The 20,298-nt window shown below is 60.2% G+C and overlaps 1 protein-coding gene across 2 annotated transcripts; it reads left to right on the top strand.

Annotated features, from left to right (window-relative positions):
• The first annotated feature begins 4,693 nt into the window (after positions 1-4,693).
• KCNC4 (potassium voltage-gated channel subfamily C member 4) lies at positions 4,694-19,847 on the top strand. 2 transcript variants are annotated; one of them, XM_065740476.1, is made up of 4 exons: positions 4,694-5,421; positions 8,973-9,909; positions 10,957-11,142; positions 19,103-19,847. In XM_065740476.1, exons 1-4 carry the CDS (start codon positions 4,771-4,773, stop codon positions 19,162-19,164), a joined length of 1,836 nt encoding a protein of 611 aa, XP_065596548.1. In that variant the 5' UTR covers positions 4,694-4,770; the 3' UTR covers positions 19,165-19,847. The 2 variants fall into 2 exon arrangements, with proteins under 2 accessions (XP_065596548.1, XP_065596545.1); XM_065740473.1 differs by lacking the exon at positions 19,103-19,847 and adding an exon at positions 14,561-14,679.
• Positions 19,848-20,298: the final 451 nt, after the last annotated feature.

The raw sequence follows: 20,298 nt of genomic DNA, 5'->3' as shown, positions 1-20,298 counted from the left end.
TGCCCCCTCCCTCCTCTCTCTCCCCTTGCTTCCCAGCCCGGATCAGAAGCCACTGGGGAGAAGGGCTATCCCTCCTGCCCCCCCTCAGCCCCCAGCATCTCACCCCACACCCCAGCTCCTCCTGAGCTGCTCCCACTGCCCCTCTCGCCAGCAGGAGTGGGGTGCAGGTGCCCCGGTGGCTCTGCCAACCCCACGGACACGGCCCGGTCCGGGCAGAGCTCCCGCAGCTCACGGGCTGCTCGGCCGTGGGTAAGCACAACGCTGGCGGAGCCCTCCTGTACAGGTACAAGCACAGATCTGGTAGAAACTCGTCCCATGTATCCTCGTAGCCGGTGTATTTCCCACTTGTGCCGTGCCGGCCGGACTCCTCGGCAGGAGAGGAAAGGCCGGAACGGAGTCCGATTAAAAGTCTGTTCTTACCAAGCCTCTTCTCTCCCTCTGTTTCCTTCCTCGGGGTGGGCTTTGGGTCCCTGTGGGGCTGCAGAGAGCACCGGGGCTGCCAGCACCCATGGGTGTCGATGCCTCTATCCTATCCTGTCACCTGCTCATCCTCCTATCTCCCCTTATCCTCTCTGAGCCCCTTCTGTGCCTCCATCCAGCGCTCCCTTGGGGCACAGCATCCTTCCATCCCAGGTCAGCCCAACCAGCACCAGGTGGCACACGGACTGGTAAGATGTCTGCTCCTCTTGCCGTGCCCTGCTGACATGCTGGTGGCTCAGCTGGGAGCACTGGGAGCACTGGGAGGCTGGAGGAGGAGCAGGGATCTCCAGCGAATTCAGCTGCTGGGTGTGGGCTCAGTAATGGGGCTGGTGTGGAGCAGGGCTGACTCTTCCCTCCCACCTGGAGCTGGTTCAGCCCCGGAGAGCATGGGGAGGGCTGAAAGAGGGCAGGGTGGGTGGGAGCGCAGGAGCTGTGCGGCAGTGCTGGTGGCACGGGGGCACTTCACTGCTGTTGTGAGCACGCAGTGGGGCAGGTCACTGAACGGGAATGGCATGTGGGTCCTGTAGGATGAGCTCCAGGACAACGGCATGGGGATGCTCCCCCCAGGGAGGGGTGCGGGGTTATGGGTGCACCCCCCCCCCCTCAAACCTTAGTGACCTTGCACTGCTGCTCCCAGCTGCTGTGCTGAGCTGGGTGCAGGAAGATGCTCGGTCCTGGGCGGCTGTGCTGCCACCTCGTCCCCACCCCACAGCACGGGGTGGGAGCTTTGATTTATCCCTTTTCCCTCCCAGCAGAGATGTAGGAGCAGTCTGCAAAGGGAAACTGAGAAAAAAAAAATGGGAAGGTGCTGGGGCACCTTTGGGATGGCAGCTATGGCATGGGGTGGGAGCTGCTGCGTGGGACAGCCCCAGGGTTGAGAGTGGGGCTGGGAGAGCACAACCCCCCCCCCCCCCGCTGTGGGTGCTCCGTGCCAAGCAGGTGTGTGGAGGATTCTGTGTGGGGCTGGGAGAAAAAAGCACAAAAAACGACCAGAGAAATGTTCAATTTAAGCACTGAGAATTCCCCGTGAGTGTGAGGCGTGGGGCAGGCTGGTAGGATGGACACGTGGGACGGAGGGGGCGATTTTTGGGTGGCCCACCTCCCAGCAACCCCGGAACGGGGTGCAGGGGTAGCGCTGCTGTGTGCCCGAAGCGTCCCCCTGGGTTTTCCAGTTGGGAAAGCGAGGCACTGCGAGCTGTCAGCAGCGCCGGACGGAGGGGGTTGGAGCATCCTCCCTGGTGCCGCCCCAAGGCGACCTCCTGCGGCCCCCAAACCGCTTCTGCGGAGCACAGATCCGCAGCAGATGGAGCCGGCTTTCCTGCCGGGTGGGACCCACGAGGTGGCACTGTGTGACAGCGACTCGAGGCGGAGATCATCGGATCACAGCGTGGGAAGGGACCTCACAGCCCCCGCGACCCCTGCGGTGGGCTGGGTGCCCTTCAGGCCCGGGGGATGAGCTGTCCCACCTCAAGCGCGAGGGGTGGAGGGCACGGCCCCGCGGTGGCTGCGGGTTTGCTGAGGTTGGTGTGTCCTTTTGGTCACGGATGGATCCCGGTGGTGGAGGACATGCTCGGTTGGTTGGCCCATCTCTACCCCAGAGCAGGATCAGCCCTCCCCGTTCGGAGATGAAGTTCACCTTCTTCCTCTGTGTGTTCCCAGCATCTTCCCATCCTCTCTTTCAGGCCCTCTGAGCTCCCTACACCGTCGTGCTGGTCGCTGTGTGGGGCTGTGGGCCTGGAGGGACCCCACACCTCATGCCTGGACCCCTCCAGCAGCTGTGTCCTCCCAGGCTGGGGCTGATCCTCCACGTGCTGCTGCTCTTTGCTCTTTCCCTCACCCCAATGTCCTCCAAGAAGCCTTCAACCCTACAGTGAGGATGAGGGAGGTCCCTCCAGCCCCAGAAAGGACCTTCTCCGTCAAGCTCTTTCTATTTTCTCTCTTTCTTCCTTCTTCTTTCTCTCTCTCTCTCTCTTTTTTTTTTTCCCTTTTTTTTTTTTTTTTCCCTGGACATTAAAAATCTGAAGGCATATTTACAGAGCCGCCAGCTTTGGGCGGGTGCTGCTGCCTAAAATCTCCTCTCCTTCCCCGGATCCAACCCATTTCTCTTCCTGGCCACCCCCTCCCGCTCGGGAGCGCGGTGCTCTCTCTCGGGATGAGAGTGGCCCTATAAAATACGAGCATCATCAGGTCGCAGCATTCCTTCCTCCTGGCCAAACTCGCATTACCGCTGATGAGGAGCTGAGCCGCGGTGCCTGCCCGGTGATGCAAGGCTCGATTTTTCCAGCACGGCTCTCCCTCGGGCTCCGAGCTCCCCCGCTGGTGCAACCCCGGCTGGTTCGGGTGTGGAGCTGTGCCAACCTCCACCCGCTCAGGACCGGCCCTGGAAGCTGTGGGGTTGCAGCTGCAGTCGGAGCGGGGCTTTTTGGGGGTAAGGTTTGAAGCGCGGCGTTGATGCCCCTCGTGTCTTTTGGGTGGAGTGTTTCATCACCCCCCCCCCCCACCCCCACAAGCCAAGCCGAGGGGGTGTGCGTGACACCCGGGGGACAGAGCCGGGCAGGGGGGGTGAGATGGGAGCTGGGGCCCTCTGCAGAGTGGGGGAAGTGATGGTGGAGTGGGGCAGTGTCCCCCGCTTGCTGTCACCTCGTTCTGCACTGAGGATGCTGTTACTCGGGCGCTGACCCCTATCTCACCCCAACAGTGTGCCCCTCTAATCCTATCCGTGACCCCAAAGCCCCCCCCCCCCGCCTGCATCCCCCCATTCCTCTGCTGAAGTAAACAGCGCAGGCAGCACCGGGCCCCTGGGGGTCTTCACCTTGGTGACAGCTTCGTCCCTTTCTCCTCCTCCTCGGCCCCAGGAGATGGGGCTGAGCTTCACCAGCCCCCACGAGGGTGGAAGAGATCCCCCCAGGGAGGGGCTCTGGGGGAAAGGGGGTGGTCGGTGCCCCTCGAAACCCGCGGGAACAGCTCCGGGGAGGGGAGACGTTTCCCGCAGAAGGAGAAACAGGGGATGCTCGGGGAGGGGTGGTCGTGGGAGGGGAGGAGGGCCGGGTCTGCCTGTGCTGCTCTGCTCCCCCCTCGGCCATCAGCCCGCACCCGGGGTCTCTCTCTCCTGACCTGAGGGACTGCGAGCCAGGGAGGGATGGGATCTGCTCGAGCCTCTGCCAAGAGCTGGCTCCAGATCCGCAGGCGGCTCCGGGCTGCATTTCCCCTCCGGAGCGAAGCGGAGCTGGGGTGCCCGGGGCTGAGTGCTCGCTGACACTGAGCCCCCCACCCCCCCGCGCCTCGCTGCACGCGGGGAGGTGAGCTGGGGGCCGTGGGGCTGCGGTGGGGGGGGGGAGTGGAAGGGACGGACGGATGGGCGTGATGGGGGGATGGAGGGAGGGATGCGGGGATGGAGGAGCGTGCAGGGGAGGGATGGAGGGATGGAGGGATGGAGGGATGGGGGGATGGAGGGAGGGCGGGCAGCGGCCGGAGATCCTTGGGGGGCGCTGGGGCGGGGGGGGGTCCGCAGCCCCGCAGCGGGGCGGCGCCGGCCCCAAAACCCCTCTGCCCTCTCCCAGCTCAACAAAAACCCCCAGGGAGGCGGCGGCGGTTTCCCGCTGAGCCCCGGCGCAGCCCTCGCCGCTTCCACCCCCCACCCCACCCCCCCCGAGAGCCGGGCCGGGCTGCGGCGCAACAGGCCCCTCCAAGGCCGTCCCCCCCACCTACCCCCCCCGCTGCCACCGCCGCAGCCGCCTCGGGAGAGCCGGGGAGGGTGAGAGCTTCCATCCCCCCCCACCCCACCGCCGCCACCGGGAAACGGGGAGGGGGGGGGCGGAGGGAGAGTGGGGCGGGAGGGGCGGGCGGCGGCCCCCCCCCCCCCCGCAACCGGCGCTGCAGGTACCGGCTTTCGTTCCCCTCTCTCGGCCTCATCCATCCCGGTCGGACCCCCACACCCCCCCCCACCCCACAGCCTTCCCCCGCTCCGCCCGCCTCCACTTGTTGCTGCCCGCCGGGGCCGCGCTGGCTGCGGGCGGAGGGCGGATTTAATCCGGGGGGGGGGGTGGCTTGGGAGGAGGTGGAGGTTGCAGCCTCCCCTGCCGGCCCCCGGCAGCCAGCGGTGTCCGGCTCGGCTCCATCCCGCTCCCCTCGCCCGGCGCCGGGGCTGGCGGAGGCCGGAGCGAAGGCTGAGCCCCCCCGTTCTGCCCTCCCCAGTCCCATCGCTGCTCCCCTCGCCCGCCTCCGCCGACCCCCGGCTCCTCGCCCGGAGGAAGGGTGCGCGTCGCGTGCGTTTCCCGTCCACCGAAATCTATGATCAGCTCGGTGTGTGTCTCCTCCTACCGCGGACGCAAGTCGGGGAACAAACCACCTTCCAAAACATGCCTGAAGGAAGAGATGGGCAAAGGGGAAGACTCGGACAAGATCACCATCAACGTAGGGGGCACCCGGCATGAAACCTACAAAAGCACCCTACGGACATTGCCGGGCACCCGCCTGGCCTGGCTCGCCGACCCCGATGCCCAGAGCAATTTTGACTTTGACGGTAAAAGCAACGAGTTCTTCTTCGACCGCCACCCCGGGATCTTCTCCTACGTCCTCAACTACTACCGCACGGGCAAGCTGCACTGCCCAGCCGACATCTGCGGGCCCCTCTTCGAGGAGGAGCTCACCTACTGGGGCATCGACGAGACGGACGTGGAGCCCTGCTGCTGGATGACCTACCGCCAGCACCGCGATGCAGAAGAGGCCCTGGATATCTTTGAGAGTCCCGAGCCCGGCGGAGGGGCAGGAGGAGAGGAGCCCGAAGAGGAAGGGGGTAGGGAGATGGCCCTTCAACGCCTGGGCATGGAGGACAGGCCGCCGGGAGCGGCGGGGGCTGCTGGAGGGGGTGGCTGCTGTCGGAATTGGCAGCCCAGGATGTGGGCGCTCTTTGAGGATCCCTACTCATCCAAGGCAGCAAGGGTAAGCTCTCAAAACGTGCTGGTGAGTGGGGATGGGGCTGTGATGTCTCCATCTCCCCATCTCCAAGAGTGGGATGGACTCTCCGTGGTGTACCGTGCTCCTGCCCATCTCCCATGGGAAGCCTCCTCCGTCACTCCCCATCCCTTCCCACATGGAAGGTGCTTCCCAGCACCCTTGGGTGCTGCAGAGTGCCTGTCATGGAGATGTGGGACTGTCCTGGGGAGTCCTTGGCAGGGCTGAGCCCTGGCAGAGTTTCAGGATGCTGTAGGGCAGGCAGTGCTGTTCAGTTTCCTCTTGCTTGTGTGCGTGCATGCACCAAACGTCAGCGCTTAGTGGGACCGTGCCCCACCTTGTGTGTGAGCAGACAGGAGGTGCTGGGTAGAGAAATACCAAAATCGGGTCCTGAAGCAAACGGGATCCTTGCCTTTGTCTCCAGGGAGCTTGTACCCCCTCTTCAGGCCCCAGAGGGTGCCCTGTGCTGGTGCCCTCAGCCCCACACCCGTGCCCCCCACTGCGGCCGTGCTGATGCAGCCCACGCTCAGCATACGCTCCCCATCAGCACGTGCGGGCACGGGCTCACAGCTGCAGCTCCCTCACACACACACACTCCTCTTAGAATCACAGATCACAGCACGGTGGTGGTGGAAGGGATCTCAAAGATCACTCAGCCCCACCTCTGCCGTGGGCCGTGTCCCCCCCGGCTCAGGTTGCCCAGGACCACCCTTGGGTGGCACTCCAGGGATGGGGCACTCACAGCTGTGGGCAGCAGTGCCAGGGTCACTGCAGGAGGACCCATCCTGCACTCTTTGGCCCCAGTGAAGCCGTGCTGGCTGTCTCTGTTCTCCGTGTGCCATAGCGGAGCTTCCAGAAGGATCTGCTCCACGACCTTGCAGGACACGGAGGTGAGCCTGGCTGGCCTGCCCTGCCCATGTCTCTTCCTTTTCTCACACTTCCCCATTTCCAGTCAATGGGAACTTTGCAGGACTGCCACAGCTTCTGAAATGCGATGGGGAGAGGCTCAGCAGCTGCGTCCACACTTCTCCCCCGTCCCTTCCACGCACCCCATGGTTTCCTCGCACGTCTGCAGCCCCATCGCTCTCAGTGGGCAGCTCCTCGTGCTCTCAGCCCCTCCCTTTGGCTTCTGTGATGTGGGCTCCCAGTTGGGCACCAGTTGGGACTCTCAGATCACCCCCACGCCCTTCTGGGGCCATCTGGCCCCATACCACACTCACATGTGGGCATTTGGGATGGAGATGAATGCTGGATGCCTTCAGAGGTGAAAAACCCACCAATGGTAAGCGATCCCAGAGGCATTTCCCCCCCCCGGCAGCACTCAGAGCAGAGTCACTTCATCAGGGAGCTGACACAGGAGCAGCACACACAGTGTTGGGGCAGCAGAGCTTTCCTTGCCAGTTCAGTGTCACCACTCAGCACTGGGATGCTCGTGAGCATCTCCTTTGGTGCTACGTTCATGGAGCCCCCTCCAACCTGGGGGTAATGCGGCAGGATTTTCTTAGCACTGCCCCATTTCGGGGTCCCCCTGCTCCTTTGCAGGGGGGCAGTGCTGGCTGTTGGGGTTTGGGGACGCAGCACATCCCATGGCTGGTCGCTCTCGGAGCTGCTGCTCTCTCCAAAGCTGGCAGCAGGGGAGGGTGTGCTGTCCCTACATCTTGCACCAGCAGTGACTAAGAGTCTCAGGGGCTGAGTTTCTCCACTCCTCCTTGCACCTGCAGCAGCCCCTGGGGCCCTGACTCAGTTGGTCCGTGGCTATTTCCATCCTCCTCTCCCTCCTCCCATCACCTCCACGAGCATCCAGTTAGATGCCACCCAAGCTGAGCGTTGATCCCCATTGGAAGCTGCTCTGCTTGTGGTTTTAGGTCTGCTTCCAAACTCTGCTTACGTGTTATCTCCTCCTCCTCTTCCCTGACCTCACACCCATTGGGATCTCCGGGCTAGGGACCCCTGTGGGGTGGTGTTGTTTTGGGAACAGCCACCCCGAGCTGCATCCAAGCACAGGGATCATCGTCAGGTTCTGGGGAGCTCGTTTGGTGGGACTCACAGCGCTGTGTTGGTGGTTGCTGTGTATAGATGTGGATTTGGTGCTATTTTTAAGGAGATTTTGGGGAAGAGAAAGAAAGAGATGGGAGCAAAACATGGGTTGGAGCTGAGCTGTGTCAGGTCAGGTCTTCAGCAGCAGCACTGCTGACTGAGTGGGGGGGGGGGGGGGCACTGTTTGGCACTGCCTGTGAACCTGACTCCTATTTTTAGAGGATGCTGTTGCTCCTGGGGCTCAGTCAGCTCTCACCTCCGTGGCTCACACAGTTCCTCTGCCTGAGTGTTTGCTCCTTCGGGGCAGCACAGGGTCTCACCATCACTGAGGAACATCTCAGCCCATCCCTGGGCGAACATCCATCACTGGGGGGAGATTCATCTTCCAGAGGTTTCTCCACTGATTTGAGTCCGCATAAACTTCACACCTAACTTTGGGAGGGAGGGATGATGCTCTTCTCTCTGCCAGACCCACGTGGCTTTGCCCTTGGGGACACCCTGTGAGGATGCTCTCACATTACTGCTGGTGCTGGGGCTGTTTTTTTCTCCAGCGTGACTCAGGGCTGCTCTCCTCTGCTGATTCACTCCAGCCGAGGACCTGGGCTGTTGAATCCAGCAGCTCGTGGTGCAGAGTGCAGCTGGGCAGGGAGGTTTGCAGTGCTGTGAGCCGTACAGCTGGAGCAGCAGGTCGCATCCTGCCCAGAGCAGGCAGCTGTGTTAGCAGCAAAGGAAACTGGAGCAAGATCTGCTCCCACAAAGCCAAAGCAGCCCTGGAGGGTGGGAGACAGAGGGATTTTCTGCTCTGCTCTCTTTTTCAGGGGATCTTGCCCATGTCCCAGACCTCACATTGGAGTCATGGAGTAACAGAATGGCCTGAGTTGGGAGTTTGGGTTGAACACAGGGGAGAGCTCTTCGATGTCCACTCACAGCTGCCCTCTCCCACGTGTTTCCAGAGCAGGCTTGCTCCAAACGCAGCCTGCAGCAGGTCTGCCTTCATTCCATCACCGTCACCTCCAGCACATCTCCAACCAAAGCTGGGACTCAGCACAGCTTCCCCAGTCCGTACCATGGACCGATGACCCCATGCTCTGTGAGGTTCACTGATGGGGAATTACAGAAGCACCGTAGGAGCAGAGAGTGTCCCAAGTTGGGAGGGACGTTTTGGGATCACTGAGCCCAACCCCTGGCTCCACCCTAAAAACAAAACCTCCCCATTCTCCAACATCGCTCTTCAGGGAGCGGGTGGGCAACAGCACAGCTCCCAGGGTGTTTTGAGCCCCACTGTTTGCAGATGAGGACTTCTCCCATCCCTGCTGCTCCCATTTGCTTGCAGGGATGGGATGTACCAAATGCAGCTGACACCAGAAGCGTGCCTCAGGCTGCCCTGCAGTTATCATCACAGTGCTGCATCGTATCAGTGCTCTCCCCACCCAGGTGACCCCAATCTTTCCGCGTATCCCCAGGAAGTTCAGCTAACAGTTTGGGTCATTCTGCATTTGCAGGTAGTTGCTTTTGCCTCGCTCTTCTTTATCCTGGTCTCCATCACGACCTTCTGCCTGGAGACACACGAGGCCTTCAACATCAACGTCAACGTGACGGAGACCCTCGTGGTGGGCAACACCACGACCATCCTGCTGACGCACAAAGTGGAGACGGAGCCCATCCTCACCTACATCGAAGGGGTCTGCGTCCTCTGGTTCACCCTCGAGTTCCTGGTTCGTATCGTCTGCTGTCCAGATAAGCTTCTCTTCGTTAAGAACCTGCTCAACATCATTGACTTCGTGGCCATCTTGCCCTTCTACCTGGAGGTAGGTCTCAGTGGCCTGTCCTCCAAAGCTGCCCGGGACGTGCTGGGCTTCCTGAGAGTGGTTCGTTTCGTCCGGATCCTTCGGATCTTCAAGCTGACCCGGCACTTTGTGGGCCTCCGGGTGCTGGGCCACACACTCCGAGCCAGCACCAATGAATTCCTGCTCCTCATCATCTTCCTGGCTTTGGGGGTCTTGATTTTTGCCACCATGATCTACTACGCCGAGCGGATCGGAGCCAAGACGTCCGACTCCAGTGGGAGCGACCCGACTCACTTTAAGAACATCCCCATTGGGTTCTGGTGGGCCGTGGTCACGATGACGACGCTGGGCTATGGAGATATGTACCCCAAGACCTGGTCGGGCATGGTGGTGGGGGCTCTCTGTGCGCTGGCCGGGGTGCTCACCATCGCCATGCCCGTGCCCGTCATCGTCAATAACTTTGGGATGTACTATTCGCTGGCCATGGCCAAGCAGAAGCTGCCAAAGAAGAAGAAAAAGCATATACCCCGTCCGGCCCCGATGGACTCCCCCACCTACTGCAAATCTGAGGAGAACTCCCCCCGCAACAGCACCCAGAGCGACACTTGCCCCTTGGCAGTAGAGGAAGGGGTGGCTGAGCGGAAGCGGTCAGGTGAGACCCCAAAAGTGGGGCAGAAAAAGGGGGAGACCTCTGGGAGCCCCCAGAGTTGCAGCTCTGTTCCCGTACGCTGCCATGGGCTGAGGAGGTCTTGGCTCAGAATGGGCTGGGACACTTGGGTATGGGGCGCAGTGCTGGTAGATCTCCCACTAGAGGTGGGCGCAGGGGAAGGGCCATATTCTGCTCTCCAAACACAGGTGGAGTCACCTTGGTGTGATTCAGGGTGTCCCTGCATGCTGTGCCTCCTCCTCACTCTGACAGAGGTATGACCGCGGACCCACGTCCCGTAGACCACAGACCCAATTCCCATCTTAGTTTGGCGGTGTCCCTGGGTGGGTTGGTTTTCTTTTCCTCCATCGATACTGCCTGGGGGCTGACCACACTTTCCCATTCATGTCCTCTGAGACTTCACAAGTTTCAGCTGTTTTACAGTGAGGGCTGTGTGCTGCCCCAGCGTGGTGTCAGCCCTGAAGCCCTTCACCTGTGGGACACAGGGAGGTCCCAATGCTCTGTATGGAGTTTCCTTTATAAGTATTTTACCCAAGTGCCCACACAGCCCATCTGCCCCAGGAGACCCCACAGTGGGGAGCAGGAAGAGCTGCCAAGCCCATCCCTCGACCCTAACACTGATTCAGGAACCCAGGAAGGTCAGAGCATCGTCTCAGAGGACAACCCAGAGTGAGGTGACATAAACCAGAACTTCCCCGAGCAGCTCTGATTGCAGACGGCGTGAATTCGGAGGAGCGAATTCCCATCCACTGTGGGGGAAGATTTCAAAGACCCAGGGGTGTTTCTCCCCATACCCCGCAGGGTATGCAGCCCTCAGCAGAGGGTGTTTGCTACTTGGGGCTAAGATTTAGCATGGTCCCGCTTCCCCGGTGGCTGTAGTTAAGCTTGTCCAGGCGTGGATGTGCCTAGGTTTTCGGGAGCTGCTCTAGGCCACTCGTGCTCTGGCCACAAGGATCTGATGAGCCCCCTCTGTCCCCCCTGAGCACGTTGCAGGTTCCTCCTGCTGACGGGTGTCTGCTGCCCTTCTTGCAGACTCCAAGCAGAACGGTGAGGCCAACGTGGTGCTGTCAGATGAGGAGCAGCCGCTGTCCCCGTCCGCCGAGGAGAAGCGGCCCATGCGACGCTCGAGCACCCGTGACAAGAACAAGAAATCCTCCACGTGCTTCCTCCTGGCCACGGGTGACTTCTCCTGCACAGCGGATGGAGGCATCCAGAAAGGTACGGTTGGGGCTGGTGCTGGGAGCCGTGGGCTGGGGGCAAGGCTTCCTGCATCTGTCTGAGGCCAGGGTTCATCTCCATCCGCCTGCCTGGCTCTTCTCTGCTCCCCCATTTCCAGCCCCCCCAGATCCCCTTGTCTCTCCGCCTGCTTCATCTCCATCCATTGCGTCTCTTTGTCCCAGCTCTCCCCTTCTTGTTCTCTCCTCCCCCGATTGCCCCATTTGGGATCTGAGACCCCTGGGGACAGCCCCGTCCTCTGCTCCCCGACCCATCTCAGGATGCTGTCCCTCTCGTGGGGAGGTGGGGAGGTTGTGGCTGAGGCAGGTCGAGAGGTTTTCGAAAGGGAAGAAGAGTCTAGGGGCTTCTCAGCATCCCTTCCCTCTCCTCCTCTGATGCCTTTTGGTGGCTCCGAGCGTGGGGAACCGCGCTGTGTCAACTGCTGCCTTGCCAAAAGCACGGGGCTGCCAGGAAGGCTGTCTCCTCCTGGTTTGGAAAGTGAGCTTTGTGAAGTGTTGGGGGAAACTGTGGGGGAGACCAGCCAGGAAAACACAGAGCTCTTCTTCCTGCGACAGAAGCAGACTTCCTCAGTTGGGTCCCTTTGCATCCCTGCCCACTCAGAGCCACGGGATCCACCTGCGCCCTCGATTGCTGGGTTAATCCCCGGGGCACGGCTCAGTTCTTGAGTTGTGCAGTTGTCCTGCTCATTTTTATGTCCGAGGGGGTGTGGGAGGATGCAGAGCTGCAGCGCTGACCTACTTCTCTCAGCACCACCTAACCCCAGTGAGTCCCAAGACCTCACCCTAGTGCCAGGCAGGAGAAAGGATGCTTTGCAGGCCCTCTATTTGCAGCAAAGTCTCACTTTGGGGGCTGTGACCTCTGGCCGTGGTGCTCTGGTCCATCCCATGCTCCCTGGTGCTTTTTGCTCCCCATGGGGCAGCACACCAGGTTCTGGGGGCCCTGGAGTTATAGGTTGGCATTTATTGGGGGCTAGGCAGTTATTACATGAGCAGGAGCAGATTGGTCGTGGTTCTCCTGGGAAATCGAGGATTCCCTTCGGTGTTCGTGCACATCCTCCTCCCTTCAAAAGAGGGGGATAAAAAAACAAGAAGCCACGCTCATCTTTGGGCAGCGGAGCGTTACACAGATCGGTGCTTGAAGCTCTCGATGCTTTTCCTGGCAGTGCTGTTTTCTCTGAAGTCCATCTCTTTCCTCCGTGTTTGCTAACGAGAAGAGGGGGTTCTGGTTCTGCCCTGGGACTGGGGAGGACACTGAGCTGGAAAGGGATGGGGAGGAGGGTGGAAGCATGTGCTGCTCTCACCCTTAAGAGATGCTCAGGTCAGGTAGCTCTGCAGCTGGGACCAAACCACATGATTGGGTTGGGATGGAAGGGACCTTAAAGACCACAAAGCTCCAAGGAACAGGGGCAGGAAGTGAATGCTGCTGTCATTTTCCTTGTGTGGTTCGGAAGGGCACCGTGGTGATCTTTGGGTCCCTGCAAATATTGGGGCGCTTTATTGCAATTCGAAGTGTGTGTCTGGGTGGGTGGCTCTGCTGGAAGGTGTGAGCAACGTGTGAGACCCTTTGGGGAGGGAAAACCTCAGAACATGCATCGTGCTCGTGCTGTTAGGGACGGCTAGGTGGGACTGTGGTTCAGACTGATGTCTCCCATGGTGACATAACCCCAACGTGGATCGGGTCAGAGTTGGGCAGGGCATCCTCCCATGCTCGTGCCCGAGGGCGCTGGGAGCCGCAGAGCTCTTCCCTCGCTCCTGATTTATCTCCTGCTGAGGCTGTTTGTTCTGGTACTGGGATGTTGGCAGCTCTGCAAATTGAGATGAGCTTGGTTCGGAGCCCGGCTCGCTGATGGCCATCTGTCAGATCCTGGGACAGGTAGCGATGTCTGTACAAGCTGTGGGAATGGGGAGCTGGGAATGTGCTGCAGACCTCGGCGGCCGCTGTGGTTCGAGCGCTGATGCCAACAGTTGGTTTCTTCAGGGGCAGCTCCAAGAGAAGAACCCCCCCATCCCCAAGGATGGAGCCAGAGTGCAGCGTGGTGGCATTTGTCTTGTGTCCCTTTGGCTGCTTCCAGCAGGGTCACCTTCCTCCCTGCTGCTGGGGGCTGCTGCAGACCCCTTATCTCCCTCCAGCAACGCGTCCTGCTGGGACACGGATGCTGGCATGGCAATGCCTTGGCACGTGAGCACCCGCACTCTGCTTGCATGCAGGGACGTGGAGGCAGGACAAGGCCAGCAGCAAGCAAGGCGGGTTAGGATGGTCTAGGAAAAGCAAGGCAGAAAGCAGAGCCACCCGCAGCTGATTCCACCCTGCTCCTTGCTACTGGGGCAGAGCCTGGCGTGTGGATCCAGTGCTCATGAGAAGGGATGCTCCCCGGAGGGAGCGGGGACAAACCCACGTCTGCACAGGGCCATGCGTGTGAGCGTGTGCAAGCAGCAGGCGGGCAGCAGGCTGCTGGTAAACGCACACGTGTTGCTGGGCTCTGCTGCCTGCTTGCATCACCCCATCCCCATCTGCTGCTGGCTCCAAGCGTGTGCGAGCGTGCACGTGCGCCGCGAGGATCTGCAGCACGGGGCGCGCGGGGCTGCACGCTGCTCCTGGGCAACGAACGTGGTTTGAAAGCAGTCCTGGTGACCTCGGTTAGCACCTGCGTGGTTTGGCTCCTCGCATGAAATGCCATGGTGGCACTGAGCACAGCGTGGCCCTCCGTTTCTGGGGGGCAGCTGCACTGCGGCTCGGTGGAGTGGCACAGCTCACGTGGGACCCCTTCAGCACAACTGCAGTTTGGACTGAAATCCCGTTTTCAGTGCATATAGTTTCCTTCCTGAAGGGGTGTTGCTTTTGACCTGTGAGGATGTCTGGCTGCTGCTTTTCCACCCGAGCCCAAGCAGTTTCTGCCTTAGGGGGGGGGGGGGAATGAGAAGGGCTCCCACGCTTAAAGAAGTGGAAATATTTGCTCTTCACTGTAATTGCTCATGGAAAATCCTGAGCGCTTCTACCTGCTCCTCTGCATACAGAAAGGTGTCAGCAGCAGCATGCTGCTTCACCATCCAGAGCCACGGGAATAACTCCTTCCGAATCCCACGATGGTTTGAATTCCACCGCTCTCCCCAAATTGCTTCAGCCCACGAACTCCCCGCACTCATCCCTCATTCAGACCCCAAACCCCGCTGTCCCCAGGCCCGGCAGTGGGGTGACGTGGTGCTCTGCCACACTGTGGGGCACCCCCTGGAGAAGGGGGTGGCTGTGGGGCGCAGGGTGGGGGGGAGTGGGCTCTGCAGAGGCTCTTAGGGGCTGCAAGGAGCAGCGCTGCGCTTTCTGGATATTTTGGGGAGGGGGCTTGCGTTCAGGCGTGGGGCTGAGTGCAGCTCTAACCTCACCTCTGTCCGTTTTCTTCACCAAGGCTATGGAAAATCCCGGAGCCTAAGCAGCATAGATGGTGTGGCAGGACCCGCGGGGGGGTTGGCTCCCCTCGCCTCGCGCTACAGCTCTCCCTGCTCCCCCGTCCCCTCCATCCTCTAAACGCCGCCCGGATCCTGCTTTGTGTGTCAGCCCCACACTCCCCGTGTCGCTCTGTCCCCCCCCCCAGACCCCGTCCCCGTGATGCCCAAGGACATCCCCATGGCTGAGAAGTGGGCCCTGACCCACAGCCCTGCTCCCCTGCCCACGGGCGGGACCCCCGACGTCTCCATTCACCTCTTCCTTTCGTGTCCGTGAATGTGGGACCGTCCCCGTGGGGCTGGGAGGGCTGCTCGGTGTTTTTCTTCCCTTGGACACCACACTCGCCCCCAGTACTGAGGGCGCGCGGTCCCTTCCCGTGGTTGGGGCTGGGAATGCAAGCAGGACACGTTGACTCGTCGAATTCCATATGGCTGTGCTGGAAGTGGCTGAGTTCACCTCATTTTAGGGCTCCTTTACAAACAGCCTCCGATTTCTGGGGGCACCCTATGAATAAATCTCTATTCCCTGCCCGGCAGCACTTCCCCTCTTGTTTAGTGCTTTTCTCTGCCTAACTCTGCTTCCCTGCTTGTGTCTGCTTCTGTGTCCGACTTGGGGGTGGTCTCAGGGTGGGATGGGCCTTTTTCAACCTCAAAAGCAGGTGGGGGGCACGGGGAATGCGGGGCCTAAAGGGTGGGATGGGGGTGGGTGGTCTGTAAAGAGCTGGGAGGCGTGGGGAGGGGGATGTGGGGAGAGGAGCAGCTGGGAAAACCAAAGCTTGGGAAGGGGGAGAGCTGGGTGCAATGGGAGAGTTGATGGTGCCCCCGATGGGCAAGGAGTGCTCTCCTGGGATGGGTTTGGGGTGTGGGGCACGGCGTCCCATGGGGTGGGAGCAGGATGGGGCCAGCATCATCCCCTCCTGCGAGGGTGAGGTTCCCAGTGCCGGGTTCCTGATGCACTGCTGCTTATTCTGCTCGCGTGACTCATGTGGGGATGGTTTTGGGGGTTTCCATGTCCTCCTGAGCTAGAGCAAAGCCCGCAGGGCCCGGACTTCTGCCTGCTCTGTCTCCCAGCTGCCATGGCTCTGCCTCCCCAGGGGTGGAGGTCCCAGCACCGGGGTGCTGCAGCATTGTCCCCAGCCCCCGTCTCAGCACATCCTCCCCTCGCAGCGCTGTCTGGAGGAGCTGAGATTCCCCGTGTCCGTGCAAGGCACAAGGTGACCCTGCGTGCTTTCTGTGGGCTCAGAATCATAAATGATTTAGCCAAGGTCACGCGCTGGCGTTGAGGACGAGCTGAGCATGAGCCAGTGCAGAAAGGCTCCGGGTTCGGGGGAGGCATCACAAGCAGAACATGAACCTCAGCAGCCACGGGTTTGGGGTGGAAAACCCTGGGTGCACCGCAGCGCTGATCCCCGGTTTCCTGTTGGAGCCAACGTGGGGCTGCGCTCGGCAATTTTTAGCCTCGGCGTTATGCAACTCCGTGGAAGGCATGACTAATGTGCCAAAGCTCCTCTAAAACAACAGGGCCCCGAACGGGAGACAGAGGCATTTCTGTGGGAGGCACCGAACTGGTGAAAAACCCACAGCATCTTCGCTCTCCTTCCCCCCCCCCCCATCCTGTGATTTGGGGGACGCGGGAGAGGGGTGCTGGGGTTTTTGGGGGCGAGTGAGCAGGGGTTAATCCCACAGCTAAGAATATAAGAGGAGCTGTGCTGGATCACAGCTCTGAATGGCTCTGCAGCCTGGAGTCTTATCGCAAACAGTGGCCAAAATTGGCTGCCTGGAGAATAGGATAAGAATAGAGCGAGCGAATACGATACTTCCCCCGAATATCCTCCCAGCCACTCGTCTATGTTTAGGGATCTGGAGAGGAGCACGCATTCTGGCTCAGTTGAAAAGCACCAGGAGAAAGCAAGGTGGTTTCATTGATTGCTGACAAAGGGGATGGGTCGATAGGAGTACGGGCTGTGTCTGCCCCGCTCCAAAAACGGGGCTGCAAAGTTCATCAGTGTGCAGTGGTTGAGCTGCAGTGATAACTGAGCTGCAGTGGTTGAGCTGCAACGGTGGCTGAACTGCAGTGGATGAGCTGCAGTGTTAATTGAGCTGCAGTGATTGAGCTGCAGTGACTGAGTCTGCTTCTGGCCCTGAAGGCAGAGCTGCAGCCTCTCCTGCTCAGTGCTGGGGACACCCCATCCCAGCAGCTACCACGTCCCTGTGTGCAGCCCCCCCACCATAGCAGGGACGGGGTTAGGGATGCTTTTCCCACCTGCAGAGCTGCAATCTGAGTCCTTGCACCCGTCTGTCCGTCTGCCTGCTGAGGCTGACAGCACTTGGCAAGCAGCTCATCCCCTGGAGCTGGGGGGGGAGGGGGGCTCTGGGGCAGTGCCCCCATCGACCCCCATCTGCCTCTCTTGCTCCCAGGGCCTCGGATGTCCGTCCTGTGTTGCAGCAGGAGCCCAGGTTGCGTGCAAAGTGCTAATTGTTATTGCTGCAACAACTGCTCTGTTTCTCAGGAGATGCCCAAAAGAGCTGAGAAAATAGAAAGGTCTGTCAGGCAGCGGGGCGGGAGGTGAGGATGTCAGGAGAGTAATTGCTCTACCCAGAAGCAGCCTGTTTCTGACTAACCCTGACTGCCAGGAAAAATCCTCCGTGCTTATGCGATGACAGCAACATGATAAAATAAAATAAAAAAAATAAAAATAATATGTATATATATATATATAAAAGCAGCCGTAGCCTTTGCCCATGCTGACGAGGAATGCAGGGAGCAGAGGCAGATGCAAAATAAGACACAGCTGAGCTTAAAAATAGTGCCTCCCTCCCACGTCCCAGTCCGGCGCTGCACTGCTCTGCTCGGGCACTGGTTCTGACTGGAGGAGCAGTCTGAGGTTCACCCCAACCTCTGCAGTGTTTGGTGAGGACCGGGGTCCTCTGCCCCTCTGCAAATCCCCCCATAGCAGCAGAGAGAAGAAAAGCATCCTACAGAGAGCTGTGGCTTGGACCCAAATGCTTTCTAGAGTGGTCGAGGCCCCAGGGAGCTCCGTCCTTTGAGCCCACCCCATCCCTCTGTGGGGTCAGGTCGGAGGTTTCACCTGCTCAGCCCCTCGGAACACAGAAGAAATAGGAAAAGCACCAGCAGAGTTAGGGTCGGGTCTCCTGAAGGCACCACCAGGGCTGCCTGCGGAGATCATTCTTGGGGCTGGACCTGGCAACTCCTCCTGCAAACCAAAGGGGTTTTGGGGCCGGGTCTCGGCTGCAGAGGGCTGATTCACATCTGGGAGCCACGGGGTAAGGATGGGGGTGCAGACAGGAGGGCAGTTTTCTCGTGTTGGCTTTGCCTGGGGACGGCGATTACACCAAATTCTCTGCTGCTGTTATTTGTTTGCAGTTGCAGTGATCTCTCCGGGGCTGGCGAGCTGCTTTCCAAGGCGCTCCCTGGGGGATGAGGGCAGCAGGTCTGAGCTCATGCATGTAACAGCTTTGAGCAGGGAGGAGGAGGAGGAGATGGGAGTTAAAAGCCGGGCTGTGTCCCTGGAAAATCGATAGAGCTGCTGGGGATGCTCCAGCAGGCCCAGGGACCCACGGAGAGCTTCTGGATGCTCACAGGAGGGACTGAAGCCACAGACAGCAGCAGCTGCATCCTCCCCTTATTTCTGTGAGGATATGGAGGCAGAACCCCAGAGCAACCCGTCATGGGGGACGTGCTGCCCTGGGAGTTAGGGGCTGTAATCCCGCAGTGTTTTGCTGCTGCGTGGCAGTGAGCCCAACCCGCAGCAGCAGAGGACGGGACTTTTCTTTTGGGGAAACCAAATTTTGGAGCTGCAGGGGATGGAAGGAGCCATGGGAGCCCAGCACGGGGCTCTGCAGCAATAATGCTGGGAGGAAAGGGCAGCCCTGTGCTTATCAGGAGGATCGGAGCTGTCTCCCTGCCTGACGGGCCCCTGGAAACCTGGCACACGGGTACGGGCGGTGTTGTGACTCAGAGCTCCAATCAATGTTAATTAATTCAATGATAACGAATGAGAAAGAGAGAGAGAGAGAGAGAGAGAGAAATAAACCACTGCAGGATATTAATGCACTCATCTTGGCTTTGGGACATCTGGCCTGGGGCTGGTTTGGAGACATTGGTCACAAGCAGCTTTCCTGGAGGACGCAGTGAGGATGACGACTTCCCTGTGCTCTTTGTTCTTTAACCTGAACTCCACTTCTGGTGAGGAACCAAGGGGAAGCGGAGGTGGAGGCATTCCCCGTGTCCCTGTGTCTCCTTGGATCTCCATTTCCCACGTCTCCACCTTGGCTGGGGGTCTCTGGTCCCACTTAGAGGCATTTTCTAATAGTTTTATCTGTTTACTGATGGAACAGATGCGCTTTCTCCCTCCAGAGACCCTTTGCATTATGCTTCCTGCACTCTATGCGGTGTTGGTCCCCTCTCTTGCTCTCTTTCCCCACAGACAGCCGATGAAAGCAGTGCTTAATGCTGTGTTTAATTCCTCTGTCTTTCATTGCAGACACCTGCCAAGACGTCCTCTCTTCCAGTTACCCCCAGGGTGAGGTGGTCACCTTCTCCTGAGCCCTGGCTGGATGCAGGCAGCACCCCGGCGAGGGACGAGTGCCCTGAGGGATGCTCTCCCCGAGGTCAAGGGATGTTTGCCCAAAGGGATGCATTCCCTGAGGCCCAGGGATGCTATCCCATGGCCCAAGGATCCTCCCCCTGAGGCTGAGTGATGCAATCCCCTAAAGATGCTCTCCCCACGGCCAAGGGATGCTCTGCCCAAGGGAGATGCTGTCACCGGTGCCAAGGGATGCTCTCCCCAAACCCAAGGGATGCTCTCCCCAAACCCAAGGGATGCTCTCCCCAAACCCAAGGGATGCTCTGCCCTAGGCTGAGGGATGTGCTCCCCCAGGAGTGCTCTCCCGGAGGCCAAGGGATGCACCCCCAGCGAGCTTTGCCTGCCCCATGCAGTGACCCAAAGCTCTGGCTGCCATCCCCATAGCTGAGGAAGCAGGGTTTGGCAGCCGGGTCCTCTGCTGAAGCGGGGCAGCGGGGCTCTCCCTGCCTGCTGCCAGCCCCGCCGTGCACTGCCCCATCCTCTGCCCCTGCTTTCGGACACGTGCCCCGGCTGCTGCTGTCCTGCTGATGTGACCCAGCTGGAGCACACCAGCTGCTCGCCCCTCGCTCCTGCCCAATGCCCCATCCACGCTCTGACCGCCTCCATCGCCAAACTGGGGCTCTCCTCCACGCTGGGTGCCACACACGGGGTGCTGTGCCATCACGGGGTGGGCTGGGGATGGGAAGCAATAGGGGACGGGGACAGGTGCTGAGGTGGGGGGAGCCTGGCTGGCCTGAAAGGGTCGGTGTCTTTCTAATGCTGTTCTATATCTCTGTGACGAAGGCAATACTACTCTCATTTCCTCTGTCCTGTACGCATGCCTCTCCCTGTCCAGCCGCACTAGAGTTCGAATAAAGACATCCGTGAGCTGAGTCAGCTCCCACACCTCCTGCCTTGGCGTGTCCCTCCTTGTCCCAGCGGCCACACGTTGGATCAGAGCCCTCTTGGAAGGCTCACGTTGGTGGCAACATCCACAGCGTCTTCATTTGGTGGAGGGAAGCACTGCAGAGCCGACAAACGCAGTGCCCCTCCCTGCTCCGAGCAGCAGTAAGGCGTAGCGGTGCCATCATTAGGTTTCAGAGTGAACGCCGCGT

Source organism: Cyrtonyx montezumae, unplaced genomic scaffold, assembly GCF_038088225.1.
Source record: "Cyrtonyx montezumae isolate F1298 unplaced genomic scaffold, pur_monq_1.0 scaffold_26, whole genome shotgun sequence".
Taxonomy (NCBI): domain Eukaryota; kingdom Metazoa; phylum Chordata; class Aves; order Galliformes; family Odontophoridae; genus Cyrtonyx; species Cyrtonyx montezumae.
Note: the sequence above shows the minus strand (reverse complement) of the source record. Positions and strands in the feature narration are given on the sequence as shown.

Coding starts and splice junctions, on each gene's coding strand:
- KCNC4 (XM_065740473.1), top strand. CDS start 4,771: ATGATCAGCTCGGTGTGTGTCTCCTCCTACCGCGGACGCAAGTCGGGG. Junction 5,422..8,972: donor ACTCATCCAAGGCAGCAAGG/GTAAGCTCTCAA, acceptor CTGCATTTGCAG/GTAGTTGCTTTTGCCTCGCT. Junction 9,910..10,956: donor GGCTGAGCGGAAGCGGTCAG/GTGAGACCCCAA, acceptor CCCTTCTTGCAG/ACTCCAAGCAGAACGGTGAG.